This window comes from Conger conger, chromosome 17, assembly GCF_963514075.1.
Source record: "Conger conger chromosome 17, fConCon1.1, whole genome shotgun sequence".
NCBI classification, from domain to species: Eukaryota; Metazoa; Chordata; class Actinopteri; order Anguilliformes; family Congridae; genus Conger; species Conger conger.
Genome location: NC_083776.1, coordinates 11,597,791 through 11,619,857, shown reverse-complemented (window position 1 = coordinate 11,619,857; position 22,067 = coordinate 11,597,791). Strand labels below are relative to the sequence as shown.

At 41.8% G+C, this 22,067-nt stretch overlaps 1 protein-coding gene across 1 annotated transcript in view; it reads left to right on the top strand.

Annotated features, from left to right (window-relative positions):
* Positions 1-700: 700 nt before the first annotated feature.
* Positions 701-22,067, top strand: part of mgat5 (alpha-1,6-mannosylglycoprotein 6-beta-N-acetylglucosaminyltransferase) — a 110,753-nt gene continuing 89,386 nt past the window's right edge. Inside the window, exons 1-2 of the mRNA XM_061226780.1 lie at positions 701-774; positions 18,790-19,250. Coding sequence (XP_061082764.1) covers positions 19,010-19,250 — 241 coding nt within the window. The 5' untranslated portion in view covers positions 701-774; positions 18,790-19,009. The remainder of the gene's footprint in view (positions 775-18,789; positions 19,251-22,067) is intronic.

The window sequence follows — 22,067 nt, the reverse complement described above, 5'->3', positions numbered from 1 at the left end:
AATCACTGAAATGTCAAAGTTGGTTTACACTCTTGTTACATTTGACAGAGAAGTGTAGCCTACGTAAACCGATTTAATCCAAGACAACACATTACTGTAAGACGCTTGGTTGACGGCATTGCAAAACAGTGTAGGCCATTGTTCCTAGTTTGTACCGGTAGATGGCAACACATCCAAGCGTGAAAGTCAAATCCAGACTATAACCAAACACAATTTTCCATAATAAAATCATGCAGTTTTAGATGAAGGGTCTGTGCTTAAAATGCTATTTGTATTGGCAGTAATATTGGTATTTTGGTACATAAATATGTGTAAAACATATGTAGTAGTGTCGTAGGCTATTCGAAATATATATATATATATATATATATATATATATATATATATATTTTTTTTTTTTTTTTTTTTTTTTAAACGAGTCTACTTGATCTCAGCACCTTTTAATTTAATCTGAAATATTTCATCTTGAGTCACCAATATTATACAATAGCTAACATCTAAACCCCCCTGCTGGTAAGTTTTTCGGGGATTGTCTTCCTCTTTATGCTACTGTAAATGTGATTCGTTTTTTAAAGAGGATGGGCAGACTGAGACGGCCCCCTAACCAGTCAGCTTCAGTGACTGTTCGTCGTGCTGGTTCAGAAAAGGGATTCTGCATCCTGAACGTGAAACTACCAAGTTCACAACGTGTTTGATTGTCTTATCATCCACTGTATGAAGACATAGCAGCGCGGAGACGAGACATATTTCAGGATTAAACAATCTGGCGCAGAGGTAAGTTTATACGCTTTCGTTGTTTTTAAAGCGTGTCTTTAAACGGCATAATAAGCGGTATAAATAGAGACGCAGTGTTCTCTTTGCCCACCCGTAGCACTATCCACTGCGGTGGTGTGTGTTGTTGCAAGCTGGCGACCAATGTTAAGAAGAATGAACACAATACATTAGAATGAGCCCAATAACAAATTTCAGCCTTTGGCTTTCTCTTGAAGCACAGAATCACGAGTCGAAATATTGTAAATACAGTGGTAGCACAGATACTGGAAATATAAAGGAAGAGTATGATACGATGAATGATTTCGCTTTCACTGATGACTCGCATAAATGGAAAACAACATAGTAATTGTTATTTAAAACAGATTGCTTTGTGTCGAAAAGAATAATGAATTAGAAGTGATAGCTGTTGCTGTATATAAAGCTAGCTTGAAACCAACGTTAACTTCATGCCTCTGTCTATCGTGTCCGCCTAACTGTAGCCTACATACGGAGTATAATGGAGACCGAATGTTACAATGACATCTTAATTATTGTGTATGAAATAAGACGTGATGTAGCCTCGGTGTCATTTTGTGACAATGAGCTACTTTATGTGGAATCAAGTAGAATCAAGACATTCGCCGTAACACGTGAACAACAGCATTAATAATAATAATAATAATAATAATCATAACAACAAACACAACAACAATAATAATAATAATAATAATAATAATAATAATAATAGTAATGATGAGACGAATAACTAATCTTAGGTTAATACTATAATGCATAGCAACAGTAGCTAAAATTGCTCACTTCACAGAAAACTTAACGATGGCACTTCCATACTAAAGGCTACCACAGCAACTGCTGTATTAAATCGAAGGTGGGTGTTTGTCAGTTTGGTCAAAATCTCCGAAATCACTGTAATTATAATGGAACTGCCTTGCGATATTTTTTTCACGTAGCCTGATTGATGTTGAATGACTTGCTGTGTTGGTGATCATTTCTGATTGAGTCTACTGCATCATTGTTTGCATTACATGAATGATGCCCTTATCGAGACAAAGACACTCAATGTTCATGGATGCGGCTAGTTTATACAGCCTATATTATGATAAATCTAAGTTAACATCAAAATACTGTCAGCAGAATATTAATATTTTAGCTCCATATATGTATTTTAAAAGTCACTACCAATATTGTAAGCTTGTGAATCCAGATTCATCAGCTTGATTGTTTTAACTGCATATTTTTAATTTAAAAAAAACAATGGTAGGCGTGTTAAATTGCATTTATAATTTGCATCAGGCACTTTATGATCTCAGTTTGCACAGTCATGAATGCATTCTTAAATGCACTCTGCTGGCAACACTAATTTAAGAGCGCAAGCTAAAGTAATATATGTGTTAATACTTTGTACTTTAAGTTATAAAAGCTGTGCTCCTATTATGATGTCTGTGGAAAAATAATGTGTGGTAAGAAGTCTATCCAGAGTTCGCCAAAACCGAATTCCATAAAGCCGTTTTCTTAAAGAAAATATGAGTTTCAATTTGAGGTTTGAAATGAAGGTCACGCAGTTACGCTTGGGATGTCTGAAAGGTTCCTCTCAAACTAGCTGAATTTGATGGATTCAGAATGCGTCAATCTTAATTTGTATTAAAGGCATTATTTATTAGCCCGTGGTGCAATGTATTACACATTATTCATCTCTGTTGGAGAGCATAGGGCAAATGGTACCCTTTCCATGACTTCTACTGCACAGTCTTTCAGTTTTTGCAGAGACAGATAGGCGTACTGCATAAATAATATGGACAATATTCAAACCATTAAAATTCTCAATCCAGTAAAGTAAAATGTCTTCTATATGTAATAATTGTTGTTGTTCTCCTGTTGCACAAGTGTCAGCTTGTATCATTTGGCATTGTATATATTGTTACGTAATGCAAATAACCACACATTACAACAGTGGTATGCAGAAGAGCATCTCTGAACGCACAATGTGTCAAACCTCTAAGTGGATAGGCTACAACAGCAGAACACCAATACTGAGTCTTAAAAATAAGTGTAATAAATACCTAATAAAGTGCACACTGAGTGTATTGAATGTACAGTACAATGTTCTTATTTTTATTTTATTCAAAGAGGAATACAACCTTTTAAAAGGTTTGGCAGTTGAGTGTCATTAAATAGTTAATATTAGTTCATTATTAGAAACACTGGTGGTTAAAGTGTATTATAGGGGCTCAGATGAAATTTGAGGTGTATAGACGGCATAGGTAAAGGTCTTTGTGAGAGGCTTGGACTTCTGCAGTTGAAAGGAGGGCACTATTGTTCCATATGGAGTTACCTTAAGAAACACCTGCAATGCCCTCAAGTAAATGGTGGGTGGGTGCGTTGGGTGGTTGGGGATAGTTTTTTTCTTTATAATTAAAAGATTATTTACAACTATGCATGGCTATCCATGACAGAAAATGGCAGGGTTTGGAAAGAGTGTGTTTCAAACACCTTCGGGACAGAGGCTCGTCCAAGAGAGCGGTTTTCATGTCTATTTTCAACCTTTGTTTTAAAGCGGAAGGAAGTATCGGCTTGAAGCCAACGGCACATTTTACTGTTTTTTCTCATTCATGGGAGAAAAGTATTATGTTGTATTGTGTTAGTGTTATTTCAAAAAGCAAATCCTTAAAGGAGATCATAATATTTTGAAATATGAACTGAATTACTTGGTATTGTTGATGTAGGCCAATGGCTTAAAGCGTTGAATGCCCTGTCATTCAAAGGCAAATCTCCATTTGAATTATGCATTTAGTTTCATATGGCTACATTTCTTAAGCTACATTTGTAAATTAATATTTCTGAAGCTTAAATATGATTGGCACTTCTTTGGGTATGCGGCTCTACAGTGGAGCTGGAAAACTATAGTACTTATTGTCTTTGAACCTGATTATGTGGCAAATGATCTCATATAGAATGACTTGAGACACCCTACTCCAGTTGAGAGTTACAATTCAAACAGAACCTGATACAGTTATATTTCCACAAAATAAAAAAAGATTAAACAAAACAAGGAACTGAAGCAGTCAGCCCTTTCAGAAGAGTCTGCAGATTACTGGGATTTTAGATCTCTGAAACATCATGAAGCATTAGCGCCTACTTTCTTCTGAACATTTTTGGAGTTCCATGGTTGAACAACTTCAAGTAAATTATGCTTGTTTCACTATCACAACACAGTTAATTGAGGCGTCCATCTGAAAATATTCTTTATATAATGGATAGGATATAATACAGTGTTGTTAATCACTTCATGCTCTTTGTATTTTAAGATGCTTTGGGTTAGAATGCCTGCTAAATTCATGTAATATATGTTCTGCAATACATGTCTGGTTCAGGTTATACTAAATTAAATATATAAAACATGAATATACACAAATATATCCACACTACACCCCTCTGTTCCCTCCACAGATTCAGATTATTTAAATGGCCCCATGGAAGAAGAGGATCTTGCACATTGAATTTGATCCCCAGTTCAGTTGACTTATTACCACAAAATGTGACATTTTCAGACACCATCTATACCTGGCATTGCCAAGGTATGCTTCAATTTTATTTTCACGTGACTATTTTGAAAAGAGAGGAGAGTGCACCTATAGCAGGTGTAGTTAGACAGAGTGCATAAAGGAGTCATTATGTTAAGAAATGCACAGGCCAAAATAACATTTCCTGCTTTTATCCAGAATAAGCTGCTGCTATCAGGCATTAGAAAGCCTGTCAGGTGCCCTTTTTTTGCACCAGATGATTCCATGTTATGCTGCATCTGTGCAGTTTGCCATCCTCTCGAGCAGTCATGTAACCAACGCTGTGTGGAGGCACAAGAGGAAGGTAACCCTTTACTTAAAGTCAAGCACCAGGCACCATTTATAATCAGATTACCATAATTTTTTATCAGATTTACACTGACGTTCTCCACTTCTGTACAGTATGTTGCTCTGGATAAGAGCATCTGCTAAGTGACTGTAATTTAATGCAAAAAGGGGTATATACATGTACCATATGGCCTGTTTGTATTATTCCACTTTTGACTCATACAATTCAACCATATAATACAGTTGCCTATTGTTTACCCATACATATCAACACAAAGGCTTATCTTACACACAGCCACACACACACGCTTCTTCTAAAATATAACCCTTAAAATATATACTGTGCACTAAATATTTTGATAGGAAATAGAAATATGAATAAGAAGACTCCTGTAATTTAAATGGCTGCATAATGGTTTTATTGTTTCATTCGTGCTATCAGAGTTCAGGCTGTTCAGTTGACTCACTCTGACCTGCTTACTGTACTGTACGTAGCCTGCAGTATGGGCTGCCCAGAGGGGGCTTGATCGGCTGCCGTTATAAGGAGCTCATTCAGGTGCCCCGAGGCTCATGAATCAGCTGGAAAGGGGCTTTACTCCACCGCTGAGTTTGGGGTGGCATCGTCAGGCAGTGCTGATGGGGGAGCAGCTAAAGGCCTTTCCAGAACAGCCGAACACTGAGCCTTTCAGCCCTTGAAGGAGTCCTGGGCGCCGGCGTCCAGTCGCCACGGCGATGTTAGCCTGCGGCGCTGAGCGGGGAATATTGGGTCCTTTGTTCTGCCCGCCCGTTACGGGTCCGCTGTGGGCCTCCGTTTCGCCCCTCGGTCCCCTCCTTATGAGCTCAGCCCCGGCCTCTTGTGCCATGAGGTCCAAAGGGAAATTAAAGATATAAAACTCTTTCAGTTGGCGAGGGGCAATCTGGAGTCAGCACTGTAATAAATAAGACTGTTGTCTCAAATTTGAAGAATTAGGCTGGATATAAACGCGTTGAAATGCAGCACTTTTAGATTTAGTATTTGGTAAGGTAGAAAGTTGTCTGATCCTTGTTGTTTGAGTGAGAGCTTAAAAAAAGAGGACGCTGAAAATTATCTAAGGTTAAATTGTATGTTCTAGTGATAGTGCGAGTTTTGTGCGCTTAAGTGTAATGATGCATCCTTTGTGTTCAAACCTGATCTGGAAATGGGATGCACTGTATGTGATGTTTGCACAACCATGAAGGGATCAAAGAGCCGCACCAGGCTTTAATACTCTACATTCACTGCAGCTTTTCACTCAAAACATGGTCCTGGGAGACCATACTGTAATTAAGGAGCCTGCAGCAGGTGTGGAGAAAAACGTTTGAAGATTTCATATCATTAAAAGAAAAAAAAAACATGCAATGACATTTTTTCCACGAATAATAATACTGTGTAGCTCTATATAGGTACAAAACCCTCCAGAAGAATGGTATGAGTGAGGTAAGAATGAGTGAAATGTACTATTTGTGTTCAGGGGTGCCGCAAGGGGGTGGTGAGTTAGGATGATTCTGAGGGCTCTGGGATTTGAGATCAGAAATCGAATGCGAGACAAACGTGTATCCGCTTTTATTCCCTGGTACTTTCCGCTCTTCGTGTTGCAGTTCATTTTGTATAATCCCACCGTCTCTCAGGTAAGTATTAAGGAGAATGCCGTGGTATTACATCATGAGAGAAATACAATCTCCCTGAAGGTGTACGCTTAATTACCAGTGAGGCTGTTTCTCTTGCAAATGCATTAATGCCTGATTTTCCAAGGGGAAGGCGCTTCTGAAAGCAGTCGGTAAATATTTGAATAAGTGCCGCACGCGATCGCCGGCTATATTGCACGGAACGATCCTCCGACGTGCTCAAAATGGAGTTCTGACATTTACCCTCTCCCTAATGCAGAATCTAGCCACTACAGCAGGACGTGTTCTGCATTGACCGCATTGCCACTGGGAACAGAGCAGAAATTGATCTTGGAAATGAGATAAATGACCGGTTTTAGCATGCAGCACTAATCTCCGCCTGCATCGCTCTTACTTGGCCTGGGTCACGGGAGAACAGCCAGCTGTTTAACAACATGGCAGTTTAACATTTCATGAGCTGGATGAATGTCCACATGCCTTTCTTTTTTTCAGCATTCAAAAAGAAAAAGTCTAAATTAAAGCATAATGGTGATATACTGCATGCTTAAATACCGCATGCTCCGCAACCACACAGTTAATCTTTTCCAAGAGTACCTAACTAGGCAGTGAAATCATTGTACATGTTTTTATCATTCCAGGAATATCAACATGTGACTGATATACACTGAGTGAGAATTTTTATTGCCTATTTATTAGACTTATTTCTTAGAATTATAGGTCTTCTGCTGCTGCTTTCTACTTAGAGGTTTAACATGTTGTGTGTTCAATTATTCTCTTCTGTATACCACTGTTGTAATGCGTGGTTATATGCGTGGTTATTCAAGCAGTCTGGCCCTTCTTCTGTGTCCTCTCTCATGAACAATGCGTTTTTGCCCAAAGACCTGCTCACTGGATGTTTTTGTGTTTTTTGCACCATTCTCTGCAAATTCTAGACACTGTTGTGCGTGTAAATCACAGATGATCAGTAGTTTCTGAGATACTCCACGGTCAAAGTCACTTAGATTACATTTTCCCCCATTCTGACATTTGGTCTGAAGAACTGCCACATGATTTCCAGATTCAATATTTGCATTAACAACCTGGTGTAGCTCTAACTAATAAATTGCTCACAGTGTAGATGCTGGAATCTTGCACCATCCACTCACACAGTGGTCTAGTAGTGCTGTGTGTTTGCTGCAGAGCCAACTATTGTTACTGAAGAAAACTGACAGGCTTATGGCTGCCTTTTAACAAAGACCCACCACTCTAGTGGTTGATCCCACATAATGTCAGTGCTGTTGATGTCGCTGGACCCGGTGGAGTAGTGACCCACATCGCCAAGGCAAACGTGACGTTTATATTTCTCTCCGAGATTGTTTTCACGTGTCTTTGTCTTGTGCTTTTGTAGCGTCACTAACTGGGCTCGATAAAAGCCATGGCTGTGTGGTTACTTGATTTGCATCAATACTTTAGGGAATGAGCCAGTAATGGCACAGATATTGTTCACAGCTCAGGCACAATACTCAATACTAACTGCTCACTACTCTCTCTTAGCGGATCTAGATAACAAATGTCCCAAAATTATATATAACATATAATATATGTTAATTAATCAGTATCAAGATTGGTTATCCAATTATTATTACTGCAGTTGGTAATGTTATTTTGGAAGCAATTATTTGCTTTGGCAATACATTGCAATATACATATATTCATGCCAACAAAACATACTGAATAAGAGAAGGACAGAGTGAGCCAGCCTCATAATATAGATTGCTGGGTCTTGGCCAGCCAGCATGCCTCCCAGCTGTCAATCACAGATTTATCTTTCAACTTTAATGTGCAAATTACAAGGTCACATAACCCACTTTACCCAGCCATCGTGAACTGAACCGCATTCAATTTAAAGAGCCTCAAAATGCAGCACACTTTGTCCCCAGTACTTATTTGCCAGTGGAATAATTTGCTTTGTTCTTTATGTGTGGCATTCCTATGCTCTCCACTCTCCCACAGATTTAACATCTGCCGACGTGTGTCAGGAACGCCTGCGTGGACCGGGGCAAGGGAGAGGGGCAGCCGACTACCCTCCAGTGCTAAACAGCACACAAAAAGATCTAATTCAAGTGTAGTTTTTTTCCCCTACTCTAAAGAGGGAATCCTAATTTGCACTGGACACTGTCTGCATGTATGGTTCTGTGAGTTTAACTCACTAACTCTGAAGTCAGGTCCATGGTGAAAATATTAACTGGCTTTGCACGGACTGGCTGGCTGGGCCCTGGGCAGTAGACCTTATAATAATAAGGTAATAAGACTGAGATTGTAATCATCATCTGCTGAAGATGATGTCACCCAGTAGGGCCAGAACAATAGTGTGATTAATTCCATGACGAAACCGTGGTCTTTAGACTGGCAAGGAATTCTTAACTCTTGGGGTACTCTGTGAGGGCAGTGTCCATGGCTGTGTATCAGTACAGAGGATCTGGTGTGTACTTGAAGGTGCGTGAATTTGTGCATACCTGTGTGTCTGTATTATATTATGGCCTTCCAAAACAATTATAGATTTAATTCAAAAAGGTTTTTGACAAACCAGGGCAGTTCACTGTACCATTGACAGGTACTGGCCAGTGATTCAAGAGGTCAGAAGGCAGGTTTGTCACTAATTATGCGGTTTCACCACCAATTTATCATGCCACTGTTGTTTATTACATTAATTACTCCTGTCCCTTATGAATGATAGTGTCAGTAAAAACAATTTGCAGGTATGGAACAGTAACCACTGAGCTGTGATGACTTGCCTGTAGGTGTTGTTTGTGGACCAAGGATGAGGAATTGTTTTTAGTGCAAATGTTCCGTGCCATTGTCTCAGTGTACATGCAGAAGCAATTTAGCTGGGGCCTAGGATCCCAAAAATCTAAGGAGGGCGTATCGGCCCCCACAATCCCATAGTTTATAAACGGGGCAGATTTAGCCAGAGGCTTCTGTATGAAACATTGAAATGATCTCATTAACCCAGAGGAGAAAACAGCCCGCAGCCTGAGCAGTGGCACACAGTATGCATTGTCTATGTTCCTGCGATGTAATGTGTCTCAAGGTGCTTGTGAGCTCACTGCTCTGGAACCGAACAGAAGGTAAATAGGCTTTAATTGCGTTGGCTGAAGTGCAGCTAATGCGGGGAAAACCAAGCCGTCGACTTCAGAACACTTCTTAGAAAGTGTGTCAGCTTGTTTCTTACAAGCACTCCACGTCTGCGACAATCCCAGGCAGTGTACCATGGACGCATTAAGAGTTTCTTTGATGTGAAGGCCCAAGGCTGGGAGCTGGCATCTACAGCACTGGGAGAGAAGCATCCAGGGCATCATTCTTAAGCTGCTCCTTCCTGCGCTTCAGATCTTTTTCATACAATCTTTTTTGCATCCTGTTAATTTTCACATGCCGTTAATGAAACAATGTATGAATAGTATGTACTTTACAGGCATGAAAAAGCAGATTACCTTTCAATGAATAGTGGTTTATTATCATTCTGTTATTTGTGTGTGACGTTTGATGTCACTATGCATAAACAGACCTTGTCCTTTGATGCTTCTGAATAATACATGTATTTTCAGTGATCAAAGGGCTATGTCTATGCTGGGCTACACTGAACCACTGAGCAACCGGGTGCATAGCTCTGTTCTAGAGGATATGAGATGGGTGCATGGCCCTGTTCTAGAGGATATGAGATGGGTGCATAGCCCTGTTCTAAAGGATATGAGATGGGTGCATAGCCCTGTTCTAGAGGATATGAGATGGGTGCATAACTCTGTTCTAGAGCATATGACATGGGTGCATAGCCCTGTTCTAGAGGATATGAGATGGGTGTATAGGCCTGTTCTAGAGCATATGAGATGGGTGCATAGCCCTGTTCTAGAGGATACGTGATGGGTGCATAGCTCTGTTCTAGAGGATATGAGATGGGTGCATAGCCCTGTTCTAGAGGATATGAGATGGGTGCATAGCCCTGTTCTAGAGGATATAAGATGGGTGCATAGCCCTGTTCTAGAGGATATGAGATGGGTGCATAGCCCTGTTCTAGAGGATATGAGATGGGTGCATAGCCCTGTTCTAGAGGATATGAGATGGGTGCATAGCCCTGTTCTAGAGGATATGAGATGGGTGCATAGCCCTGTTCTAGAGGATATGAGATGGGTGCATAGCCCTGTTCTAGAGGATATGAGATGGGTGTATAGCCCTCTTCTAGAGGATATAAGATGGGTGCATAGCCCTAAGATTCTGAGTCATTTATCTTGAGTAAGCGAATGCCCTATAGTGCACCACAGCTCAAAATGGTGGAGGGAGGACCCCCCAGCACACCCCATGTTGTGGGTGAGAACTGTGCGGTCATCAGCAGGTTCCATACCGGTGCCAGCCACTGCATTACATTACATTAATGGAATTTGGCAGACGCTCTTATCCAGAGCAACGTACAGTTGATTAGACTAAGCAGGAAGCAATCCACCCCTGGAGCAATGCAGGATTAAGCCTTGCTCAAGGGCCCAATGGCTATGCGGATCTTATTGTGGCTACACCGGGATTAGAACCACTGACCTTGCCATGTACCTTACCCACTACACTACAGGCCGCCCCTCTCTATCACTCTGCAGCCTGCAAAGGGCTTCAGAGTCTCTGATTCTCTTTGTGGGGGAAAAACAGATCAATTTTCTGAGAATGGGTAAGCAAGAAACACGATTATTTATTTATCGGTATGTTCAATTCCTTTTGTTCTGGTTATGCAACTTACGTTTCTAATGGAAAACCCTCTGACAGAACATTATTCCAGCCCAGTAGGATGTGGCCTATTTTAGAGGTAGAGTAATGTAGTGGAATTAATCTTGAAATCTTCAGCCTGGCTTCCACTATGGAATATTCTTCCCAGTTTAATATGGGTGCTATTTTAGGAGAAAATCTATGGGAGACCTAAATCTATTGGAAACCTAAAATGGTGCAAATGGCCATCTGGCTATGCTATACAGAAGCAGAACTGACAGGAGCAAGGACTGCAGTACTGGCGCAGACAGCCTCTCAGTACGTTTCAATTTTACTTGTGAAATTTTATTTATTTGTTTGTGGATGTCTGTCCCTAAAAACATTAATATGTTTTTTAAGGGGCCATTTTCAAAAAAAAAAATGTTTTCTGACTCTTTAGGTACTATTATTGCAGAAGAGATATTCTGCTTAATTAAAGGATGGTCAGTAAAAATGTGTTGTGTAAGAGAGAGTGCCAACTGAACTGGTAAAGGGAAAGAGGTAGAGTGGAGAAGGGGTCTGTGCCTTATTAGCACATTGTGTTCCTGGATTAGAGTGCACAAATCCTGCCCGCTAGAGTCTGCAGCTGCTGCCATCTCGTCATACACGTCAGAAGTCCATTTGGCTCTTCTTTATGCTAACAGCACAAACTCTGAGATGGTTCCTGGATGTGCTCTCTCATTCTCTATACCACAAACATGTGAGGTTAGTAAAGTCTAAAGTTTGGTCAAGCGTAGCAGCACACACCAGAGAAACCAGTCAAAGGATGTGTTTTCGTGGAGGTTCTGAAACCAGAGACACACCACTAGCCACTTGAAACCACTGAACAAATTTATGTCCAGTGTTAAATCAACTCTTACCGAATAAGTAAACTATTAATTCAATATCAATTCATGATGGACATTTTACGGTGTACTATGAGGAATTCATATTACATACAGTAAAAAAAACATGTTTTACTGTTTATTTACAGTATCATTTCTGGGCATGCAAATAGTGTAGGAAGAAAACAGAAGAGAATACCTTCAGTTCATTTGCCATCCTACCAGTGATGCGATTGTATTATTTGTACTAGGAGGTGGTAAGGTGAGCATTCTTTATTACTCATACCCATACCAGCACATGCAGTGCACACACACGACACCTTCTCCTTGTCACTTATCGGAGAAAACGGAAGTTCATACAGTACTTTTCCGATCCAACCCCACTTGTGCTGCTGATGTCTCTAAATGCCGAAAGAGTGAAATTGCTCCAGAGATACCAGCAGAGCACATGCCCGCGAGACTTTCTGTTGAACATTTAAGTCCAGATTATTGTCAAAATGCTGACATGCATTGTTGATTTTTTCAAATAAAAACTTTCACGCTCACTTCAATAAGTAAGGTAACTGATTCCCATTCCCCACGCACCTATAATATGCATTTCATGCGATTTCCCCGGGCAGAAAAGCCGTGTTATTCTCAAGACACCCCCCCCTTCCCTAGCCTTAGCCCCTAGGGCAGGGTAAGAAGAAGTTGATGGATAGACTCCGGGATGCAGTTTGCATCTATTCTGGATGCTAAATGCCTCATTGGTAATTTCACAAAATCTCCTACAACTAAATATCTTGCTGTAGGGTTTCATTTGTCACAATTTAATAGATTTTTTTTTCTTATTGGAATTCCACGTTCCAACAAGAACCACAAAATGGATGCCATACTGAAAATGACTTGCACATCTACTGGGGCATGATCTGAGTTGATAATGTGAGCCAAATGATTGACAGATTCCTCTAGTTTCAAAACTAATGCCTCTATGCGTGTTGTGCAGTCATGTCCACATCGCAAGAAGATCAAAAAACACTCACCTGAAGAGACAGCAGGGCAGGAACCCCTCAGCAGCAAGCCAAGGTTTCAGATCAATGTTTTCTATCAACACTCCTGTGAGTCTCAGAATTGGCCCTCTCCCACCTCCCGTAGCCCTGTTTGCACAGGACTGCATAAAGGATTGCTGCTTCGATTCGTTTTTCTTGGTTTGCAGCCGAGTCTCAGTAAACCAAACCACCAGATCTAACAAATCATGAGGTCGTTTCTCTCTTTCCCAGACTGGAAGTGTAAATACTGCAAAGGGTTTCTGTCACACAAGCTGCTTCAAGCGCAGCTCCAGTTCTGACCGAGTGGCACACGGCAGCTTGGGCTGTGCTCACTTCTGTTTGAATGATGTGTTTCGCACCACGTCTCTCCTTCTGAGAACTTCTAATGGTCCATCTAACTGCTGGGCTGAGCAAAAAATAAAACACATTTTCAGTACCCCCCGCCGACAGTATGCAACCGAGCAGTCTGAGTTTGCCAGTGCGCCAAGCACACTGACTAGGCACACTACGTTTCATGAAAACATTCACTATGAGTAGTTACCTGCTGCATTATTGATTGGAATGTTTACATTTCTCTAAAATCGGCCTTATTAAGCCCAGGACTGGCTTTCATTTGGTAGAACATTCAAAAGTGATGCCGGGCGTAATCCTTCTTAACGATATCACACGCAGTTTTATCCGAAGCGGGAGTAAAAAAGGTGCCATTTCCTTGATTTTGAAATGGGGTATAATTTAATTCCTGCGGGAACTAAAAAAAAAAAAAAGAAAAAAAAAGGAGGCTGATAAATGTGTGGCAGCCTGTAGCATAGTGGTTAAGGTAAATGACTGGGACACCCAAGGTCGGTGGTTCTAATCCCGGTGTAGCCACAATAAGATCCGCACAGCCATTGGGCCCTTGAGTAAGGCCCTTAACCCTGCATTGCTCCAGGGGAGGATTGTCAACTGTATGTTGCTCTGGATAAGAGCGTCTGCCAAATGCTGCTAATGTAATGTAACTAATGTAATAAAGTACACTCACTGAGCAGTTTATTAGGTTTTTGTTGTTGTTGCTAATTGGTATTCTGCTTCTGTGGCCTACCACTTAGAGGTTTGACGAGTTGTGTGTTTCTGCGTACCACTGTTGTAATGAGTGGTTATCCTGTCAGCTTTGACCAGTCTGGCCCTTCTCCTCTGACCTCTCTCATTAACAGCGCATTTTTGCCCACAGAATTACGCATTGGATGTGTTTTTGTTTTTTGCACCCATCTCCGCTAACTCTAGAGACTGCTGTACGTGAAAACCCCAGATCAGCTGTAGCTGAGATACTCAAACCACCCTGTCTGGCACCAACAATCATTCCACGGTCAAAGTCACTTAGATCACATTTCCTCCCCATTCTGACATTTGGTCTGAAGAACAGCTGAACCAATTGACCGTGTCTGCATGCTTTTATGCATTTAGTTGCTGCCACATGTTTGGCTGATTAAATATTTGTATTAACAAACTGGTGTACAGATCGACCTAATAAAGTGCTCACTGAATGTATATACACACATCTCTAAAGAAAAAAAAAAAAGAGATCACCCCACATGTTTTTTGACTGAATATATTGCAAATCAATAGGTTTTTTTTTTTAATATTTTTTTTGTTGTCTGCATGCACCCATGCATTTTGCCACCTATTGTAAGAAAAGGACAATAGAAATATGCATGACAATGCCACAGGTGTGTCCTTAAGCCCAAAAATAGCTGCATCAGAGCACTGGTCCAGCACATACATTCACAACATAAATGGAGAGTGGATAGTGCATTACTATGCAAAGCATGGCATATTTCCTTTTAAAACATGAATACTAATGAATCATCTTGCAATTTCTTTTTTTTTTGGTAAAGCAGACATCCATTAAACTATTAATCAAATTTGTACAGCATTAGCCTTTGTATTGCAGTTTCTCTTGAGGCTAATTTCAATTAATCAGTGTGAGTAATAGCTTGATATATACATGCATTAGGTAAAAGCGCTCTCTAATTAATGAATACCAATGGCACAATCATTCATGCCGTGGCTGTATGGATTGTGTGTCTGTAGTGTGAATCAGTTCAATGTCTTAATCTGTTTTCCTGGTGGAGATGCCTTCTGTGCTTCCAGGCCTCTCGTGTCGACCGTGTTTGCAGTGCTTTGAATACAACACAATATTACGACTACTGCCATCAAACGCTAATGAACATAAATCTTTCTGGAAGCCTGATTTCATTCAAAGTTTCAGGAAAGGGGAGCTCACTTTTCTGATTGGGAGTCCTGCGTGTCCTGAAAAATTGGGCCTACCACATTCAGAAAATTTTAATTAGTCATACCTACATAACAGCTCTTATGCACTCATATTTTATCAAAGTATGAACTAATAAAACCATAGCGTGCAATTGTGCTTGCATTTAAGTTGGGAATAGAGGAAATGGACGAACACAATTTGGCAAGAAATACAATCGCGAGGTATTTCTGCAGTTGGCTTATACAATGGTAGAGGGTACACAATGAGCATGAACAGGCAATGCAGTAATGCTAGGCCGACATTTTTAAAATCCTTTATTTAACCCGGGGAGGTCCATTGAGAACAGGTTTCTCTTTTTCAAGCATGCCCTGGGAGAAATGCCAGGGAGAACAGTTGCAAGCGATAAAGTGAGAGAGAACAGGGGTTAGGACCTTGCTCAAGGGCCCAATGGCAGATTATTCCTTTTTACATTTAGGGATTTGACTTCTTTTCTCCAGATGCATGACAGCATCCCTATGTGCCCACCAGGGGCTCAAACCAGCAGTTGAGCAAACTGCAGTTGCCAGTCAAGCAACCTTCGACTAACCTGCCACCCAACATAGCAGTATGCTGTACATTTCTGTGGTGCCATTTTTGGAATGAAGACCATTTTTTGGACAACACAGCATCTCGGACTGCTTGACCTGCTCTGTGAGGATGGTCTGGGCAATATGCGATTGCTTGCTTCTGTGCTGTATATTCTCCTTATTAGACTGGAGCCGAAGTAAAATGAAAGCATCAGAGAACGCATCGCTTCTCATGAATAATTCTCCTTGCTTCTGCCACCAGGCCCATGATAACCCACTGCAGTACGACGGTGAGAGTGAGAAATTTCCGTTTTCCCCTCCCCCGTTGATTCTGGTTCTGATGCTGACTGTGAATACATTCCCTTGTTCGCAAGCTCCTGAATCTCACTGCCTTAAATATCTGCATATGAAATATACTGACTGTTCAATCCCCCTTCTCATTTTTCCTCATGAATTATTCATGAAGAGACTTTTCTGGGCTTACCATAAATGTACACACTTTCTTTACAGCATGATACACTGTGTAACAGTATGTTCAAAAGGGACAGATCTTAGTGGCTTATAATATAGGTCCTCTCTAGTACCCAGTACTGTGAGTAGCCTCATTTCATTACAGTTAAATTCAGCATGCAAGGCTAATTTGCATTTTTGTATGACTTGCACTGTTGGACACAATAATATCTGAGAGTGGAGAGCCCTACACTTAGATACTAACAAAGAATTGATCGTGGTTATTTGAAGAGTCTGGCTAGGTTCAGTATGCTCTGTAAACTCAGTCGAAAGGTTACTTTGTCCAAAGGCATTTTTAATTTCAGCCCTTCAAAGGAAAATGTCCTTGACATCAGCAAGACAATTGAAGGAACTCTCTTGGAGGGCAGACCTGTGTGAGGCAGGAAGGGGAGTGGGGGAGGAGGAGTGGAGGAGCATTCCCCAGTATATGGGCTGTCCACCTGGGACATGAGCAGATCAGAATCAGAACGAGTATATATGCATACACATAATATGAAATGAGTATTTATGCTTTGGATGAAGCTTGCAGTGGACCGTAAAATTAACCGAGCTGAACAAACACTCCTGTAGGTTTGACAATTTTACTGTATGAATAAATCCTCTTGGCTTCAAAGATTAGAGAGTTCATGAAATTGTCCTGAAGTGAGGGAATCGTTAGATGCACTGGTCTTGCGCATAGAGGAGGCCCAGAATGTGAAAGGACTGGAGAATGTATGACTGGAAATAATTAATTTATAGACTGTGTCCCAGAGATCTGTCCTGTGTGTTGTCAGTGCCGCTGGCATACAGCACATCCTGTAGTATACGGTTGTCTTGAGCTGTCACCAGAACATGCTTCATACCCATTCATTATACTGTTGTTCGGGTAATTATACTGTACACTGCAAACAATACTGTCATACACGGGCCCTGCCACTTTCTGCAGCTTCACTTCCCCCCATCGAATATGCTGCAGTGTCTTAGCTCAGCTTCAAGGTGGGTATCTGAAATGCAAGGGCAGTTGTCATGAGATCCCTTTGCTCTATAATTTGATGTTTAAGTGTGGGGACAGGTTACGCCCTTGGAATTAAGAGAAGGACAGGGCTAATTGTCAGAGCCTCTCATTTATCAAAGAAGCATCTTGACCTCACTCATTATCTTGATGAAAAAAACCATGGTTCCATTACCTTATGAATTAGGCAGTGATTATAGATTAGATTTGGCATTTATTAAAAGCTCCATGTTGAATGGAAATGATATGTTACTGGTTTCCAAGGTGTATCATGTTAGGTTTTGTTAGTGTTTCGATTTGGATGAATCACCTCATTATACCTCAGGTAATACAAAAAAATTGCACTGCATTTGAAATAGTATTGCTGTTTCAAAACATAAGAACATTTATATACATTTTTGTAGCAGTTCATGCTTCCTTTTGATTTAACTAGACACAAAAATAGTAATAGGAAAGAATGTTAATGTGGGGCATAATGTTACTAATACGGTCTTATGTTACCTTTCCTCTCCCTATTTTATAATTGTGCAGACACCAACTGTATTAATAAACCAAGAATTATTGATTTAGTATTTGGTCGTTATTATTGAGAATAGAGTACTTTGCGCTGCTGGATGTTTCCTAATACGCTCGTTGCCTCGCTCCATTTTACTCCAGTCCTGCAGTCATGTGGCTGCAGTCTTCCTGCGTCAGCTGCGTTCAGTTAGAGATTAGCACCCTCCATCCGCCATCACATTCCAGTTTTTCATTGGTGGGGCTAAGTATGTTTACCACCGTTTCCATAGGAACAGAGACACCTCTCAGCTGGAGATGGGTGGATGCGTGGGGGTAAAAGAGCCACACCCCTTCAATGGAACTTTCCAGTTTTTGTTTCTGTGCACAAGAGCTTTGCGGTTTGGCTGGGCACCTGTTTCATAGGGAAGTAGACGACCACTCTATTGCCTTGAACAGCTGGCTCTGAAGAACAGAATGAGCCTGTGAATATTCAAAAGACAGCATATTTCCTAGGAGTATAATGTCAAATGATTAGTGAACTGTTTCTTGGCATATTATCACCTTTTTTTTAAAATAATTTTGACACCACAAGGTCAGCTATGTAAGGCATAATCTCCTGTAAATAGAATGATTCTCTCAGGCCTGGGTGTAAGAAATATTTTTAGCTCTGGGAGTGTACTTTTTCCCACTCACCAAGAGAGTAAAAATGATATTGACGTGCCGTAGTTCAGTTTGGTCTGTAGCATGATGAATGCTGGAGGGGTCATTTCGCAAGCACCTTTTGTGAAATGGCCTGTGGTTTCCAGTTCATTTAGGTCAAAATGAGTCTTTCACAGGCACAGTAATAAACTCTTGCAGAACCACCAACGTCCTGAATTTCAGACGGATGAAAACATCTCCAGCGAACACGGCGTTTTCCGCAGCGCACAAAGAGCACGGTCTTTCTCTGGTGACGGGAATGTGTGCTATGTGTGAGGGCCAATTGTGAAGGCTGCCTTTGTGAGAGCTGTAAATCAGCTCATTATACGACGGCGTGAGTAATTGTGTATTTTTACTGAATGACAGCGCTTTTTATATGTGTGTGTGTTGTTCTTTGGCAGGATGGCGGGGTGTCGTAAAAGCATCGCAGCCCGGCCGGTCGAGGCCGGCCTGAGGCGCGAGGCGCACGCGTGAGGGGGAACGGCGCATCGGCGAGGTCTCGGCTGGGCCCCGGAAGAGAAGCGCGGCGACGCCATGAACCGCCCCTCTCTGTGAGCCCCTGCCCGCTCCAGTCCGCACGCACGCACGCACGCGAGCTCGCTCCGAGCCCCACCTCCCGCCATGGGCTCGGTGTACCTGTGGAAGCTGTCCTCCCAGAAGCTGGGCTTCTTCCTGGTGAGCTTCGGCTTCATCTGGGGGATGATGCTGCTGCACTTCACCATCCAGCAGCGGGCCACTCACGAGAGCAGCGCCGCCCTGCGCCAGCAGATCCTGGACCTCAGTAAGCGCTACATCAAGGCCCTGGCCGAGGAGAACCAGAACGTGATGGACGGGCCCTACGTGGGGACCATGACCGCGTACGGTAAGCGACAACCCGACCCTGGGGCCCGTTCGTCAATCCCGCTCCGCTCAGTAGACCTTCGTGTTCCGGGCTAAAATTAGACAGAACGGCTTTCAGTGGAGCTGAAAGTTCCAGGGCAGTTAACCTTCCCCTTGGCTTTTCGATCAGGATTCTATAAAAACGCCGAAAAGATTGCTGAAAATACTCCGGCTTGGGTTAAAAATAGACGCCTCGTGACAGTCACTCATGATAAACGATACGCGTCATGCATGCTAAACTGCCAGTGGGACGTAAGTGTCTGTTTGCAATACCTCTCAGTAGCACAGATACGGTGTTAATTGCTGCAATAGCCATTATCATTGGCACGGTGTAGGTGGTGTTTTAGATTTAGATTGTTATTGGCTCTTACAATTGGGAAGGTCCACAGCAGGTGCTGCAGGGGGTTAATGGATATAATAAAGGTAGTAGGTGCTAAGGGAGATATTTATTTTATGGATGGGTGCCAGGATATCGTTCCCTCTCACTGAATTAACTGAAACCCTGATGGCAGAAACCATATGATTTATGAAGCAGTCGTCTTGAATAGGTGTTCAGACATCCTGTCGAGCCCTCCCCGCCCAAAAAATATATTAAAACGTCGCAGTGAAAAGCCTGAAATGGTTATCTCACTAATACATCAACATCTTATCTTAATGAAAGCAGACAGGCCAGGTTTTCCATTATAATACATGTCTTAGAGGTTAACAGAACCTTTAGTGGGTACAGTAAATCTACAAGATGAATCTCTATTCAATTTAAAGGTCCCGTTTTATTTATTGAAGCATTTTTTTGTTTGTTTGTTTAAAGCAATTTTATCGCTGAGCATAGCCATAGAGCAATGCACTCTGAGGCACAGGGGGCACAGGGGCAGCTGTGTAAAAGCAGGAGGTGCAGGTGCACAGGGGCAGCTGTGTAAAAGCAGGAGGTGCAGGTGCACAGGGGCAGCTGTGTAAAAGCAGGAGGTGCAGGTGCACAGGGGCAGCTGTGTAAAAGCAGGAGGTGCAGGTGCACAGGGGCAGCTGTGTAAAAGCAGGAGGTGCAGGTGCACAGGGGCAGCTGTGTAAAAGCAGGAGGTGCAGGTGCACAGGGGCAGCTGTGTAAAAGCAGGAGGTTCAGGTGCACAGGGGCAGCTGTGTAAAAGCAGAAGGTGAACATGCCATATGAATGCCACCACTTCCGCCATCAGTCGCCATAACATGTACGGTGATGAGGCACCTCTTCATTTTAAACCTTTTTCTGATGTTGGTGTTCAGTTGTTTTTCCTCGCTTGACACCTCGCTTGGAAAAGAGGTGATGTGCAATACCACAGATAGCCAGAAACCCTTAATAATCCAAAGTGTTAAATAAATGGGTATCTGTCTGGAGCAGGATACTTTTCAAAGACCAGCTAATCTATAAAAGCCATTAATGATATGTAACCTGGTTGTTCATCTTTGATAAGACTGTATTGATTTAGCGCAGGGATGGCCACATTTTGCTGCACTGTCTAGCACCTTGAGATTAACCATCAATAAGTCATTCATGCAGCAAATTGGCCCGTTTTGTTCAATGGGCAGTTATACGAAGAGAATGCGATCATTATCGATTCCCAACTATAACTAAACTGCCCTTCAATGTAAAACAGCTGACCTGAATGCGCCCTAAGTTGGCTTTCAGGACAGGACAGTGACAGTGATATGATTTTTCATATATATGCATGGCATATTGAAAGTAAGACCTTGTGTGTGTCTCCAGTGCCAGAGATTTTCATCCAACAAACTGTCAGTGCCCAGATGTTTCTTGGCCTGCGATGTGTCCTTGCCTCTAGGTTGATTCTAGGTGTGGCATTGTTTGCTGTTGTCTTTCAACATAAGGACTAAAGAAGTGTCAACGTATAATATTAAAGGATATGACCTCATCTGTGAAGCATGGTGGAGGCAATGTTATAGTTTGGGCATGTATGGCTGCCCAAGTGTTGAGTTGGAGCTCTGTTCTATCCGCCTGTCTGTAGACAGGATATCTCCGGAAGTTAGTTGTTGATTTGCATGAAAATTTCTTGAAAGCTTGGTAATGGGACCAAATTGATACCAGTTATTGGTATCCATCCCTAATCCCATTGTTAATTCAGTCAGGAGGTAAAACCTTTCCACAGGCAGTCAGATCATTTTTGGTTCAATCCCCTGCCCTGGGTGTGTCGAAGTGTCCCTGAGCAAGACACCTAACCCCCAATTACTCCTGACAAGCTGGTTGGTGCCATGCATGGCCACCTTTCACTGTTGGTGAGTGAGCGTGTGTGAATGGGTGAATGCATGGTGTGTGTGAATGGGTGAATGAGAAGCATTAATTGCAAAGCGCTTTGTGCAGCCCTAGTTGCTGGGAAGAATGCTATATAAATGCAGTCTATTTACCATTAAGCTAATATTACTAAATGAAATGGCAGGACTGGTAATTTGTTAATGAAGCCCATGGCAGTAGTTCTCCTTGGCTGGGGACATGCTATATGTTTGGAAATGTGTGACCAGGTCCATGCACGCAAATGCAGGAATATTTAGCCACATATTTTGGACGCATGTCTTTGGTTCCCATTAAGTAAGCAATTCCGAAGTGCTGGTGAAGTCCACCATGATTTTCATTTCCTTATTAATCCATGTTTTGGAGAGGCCAAAGGCAAAGGAAACGCGATGCGAATTCTTATTGTATCATCCATAATATGCATAATATGCATTGTAAGATAGCGTTTTTCTAAAGCCATTCATGTATTTTTTATTTTCAGTCCTGCCCCATGTCTGTAAATGTTTATATTTGTTAATTTGCTTGTGG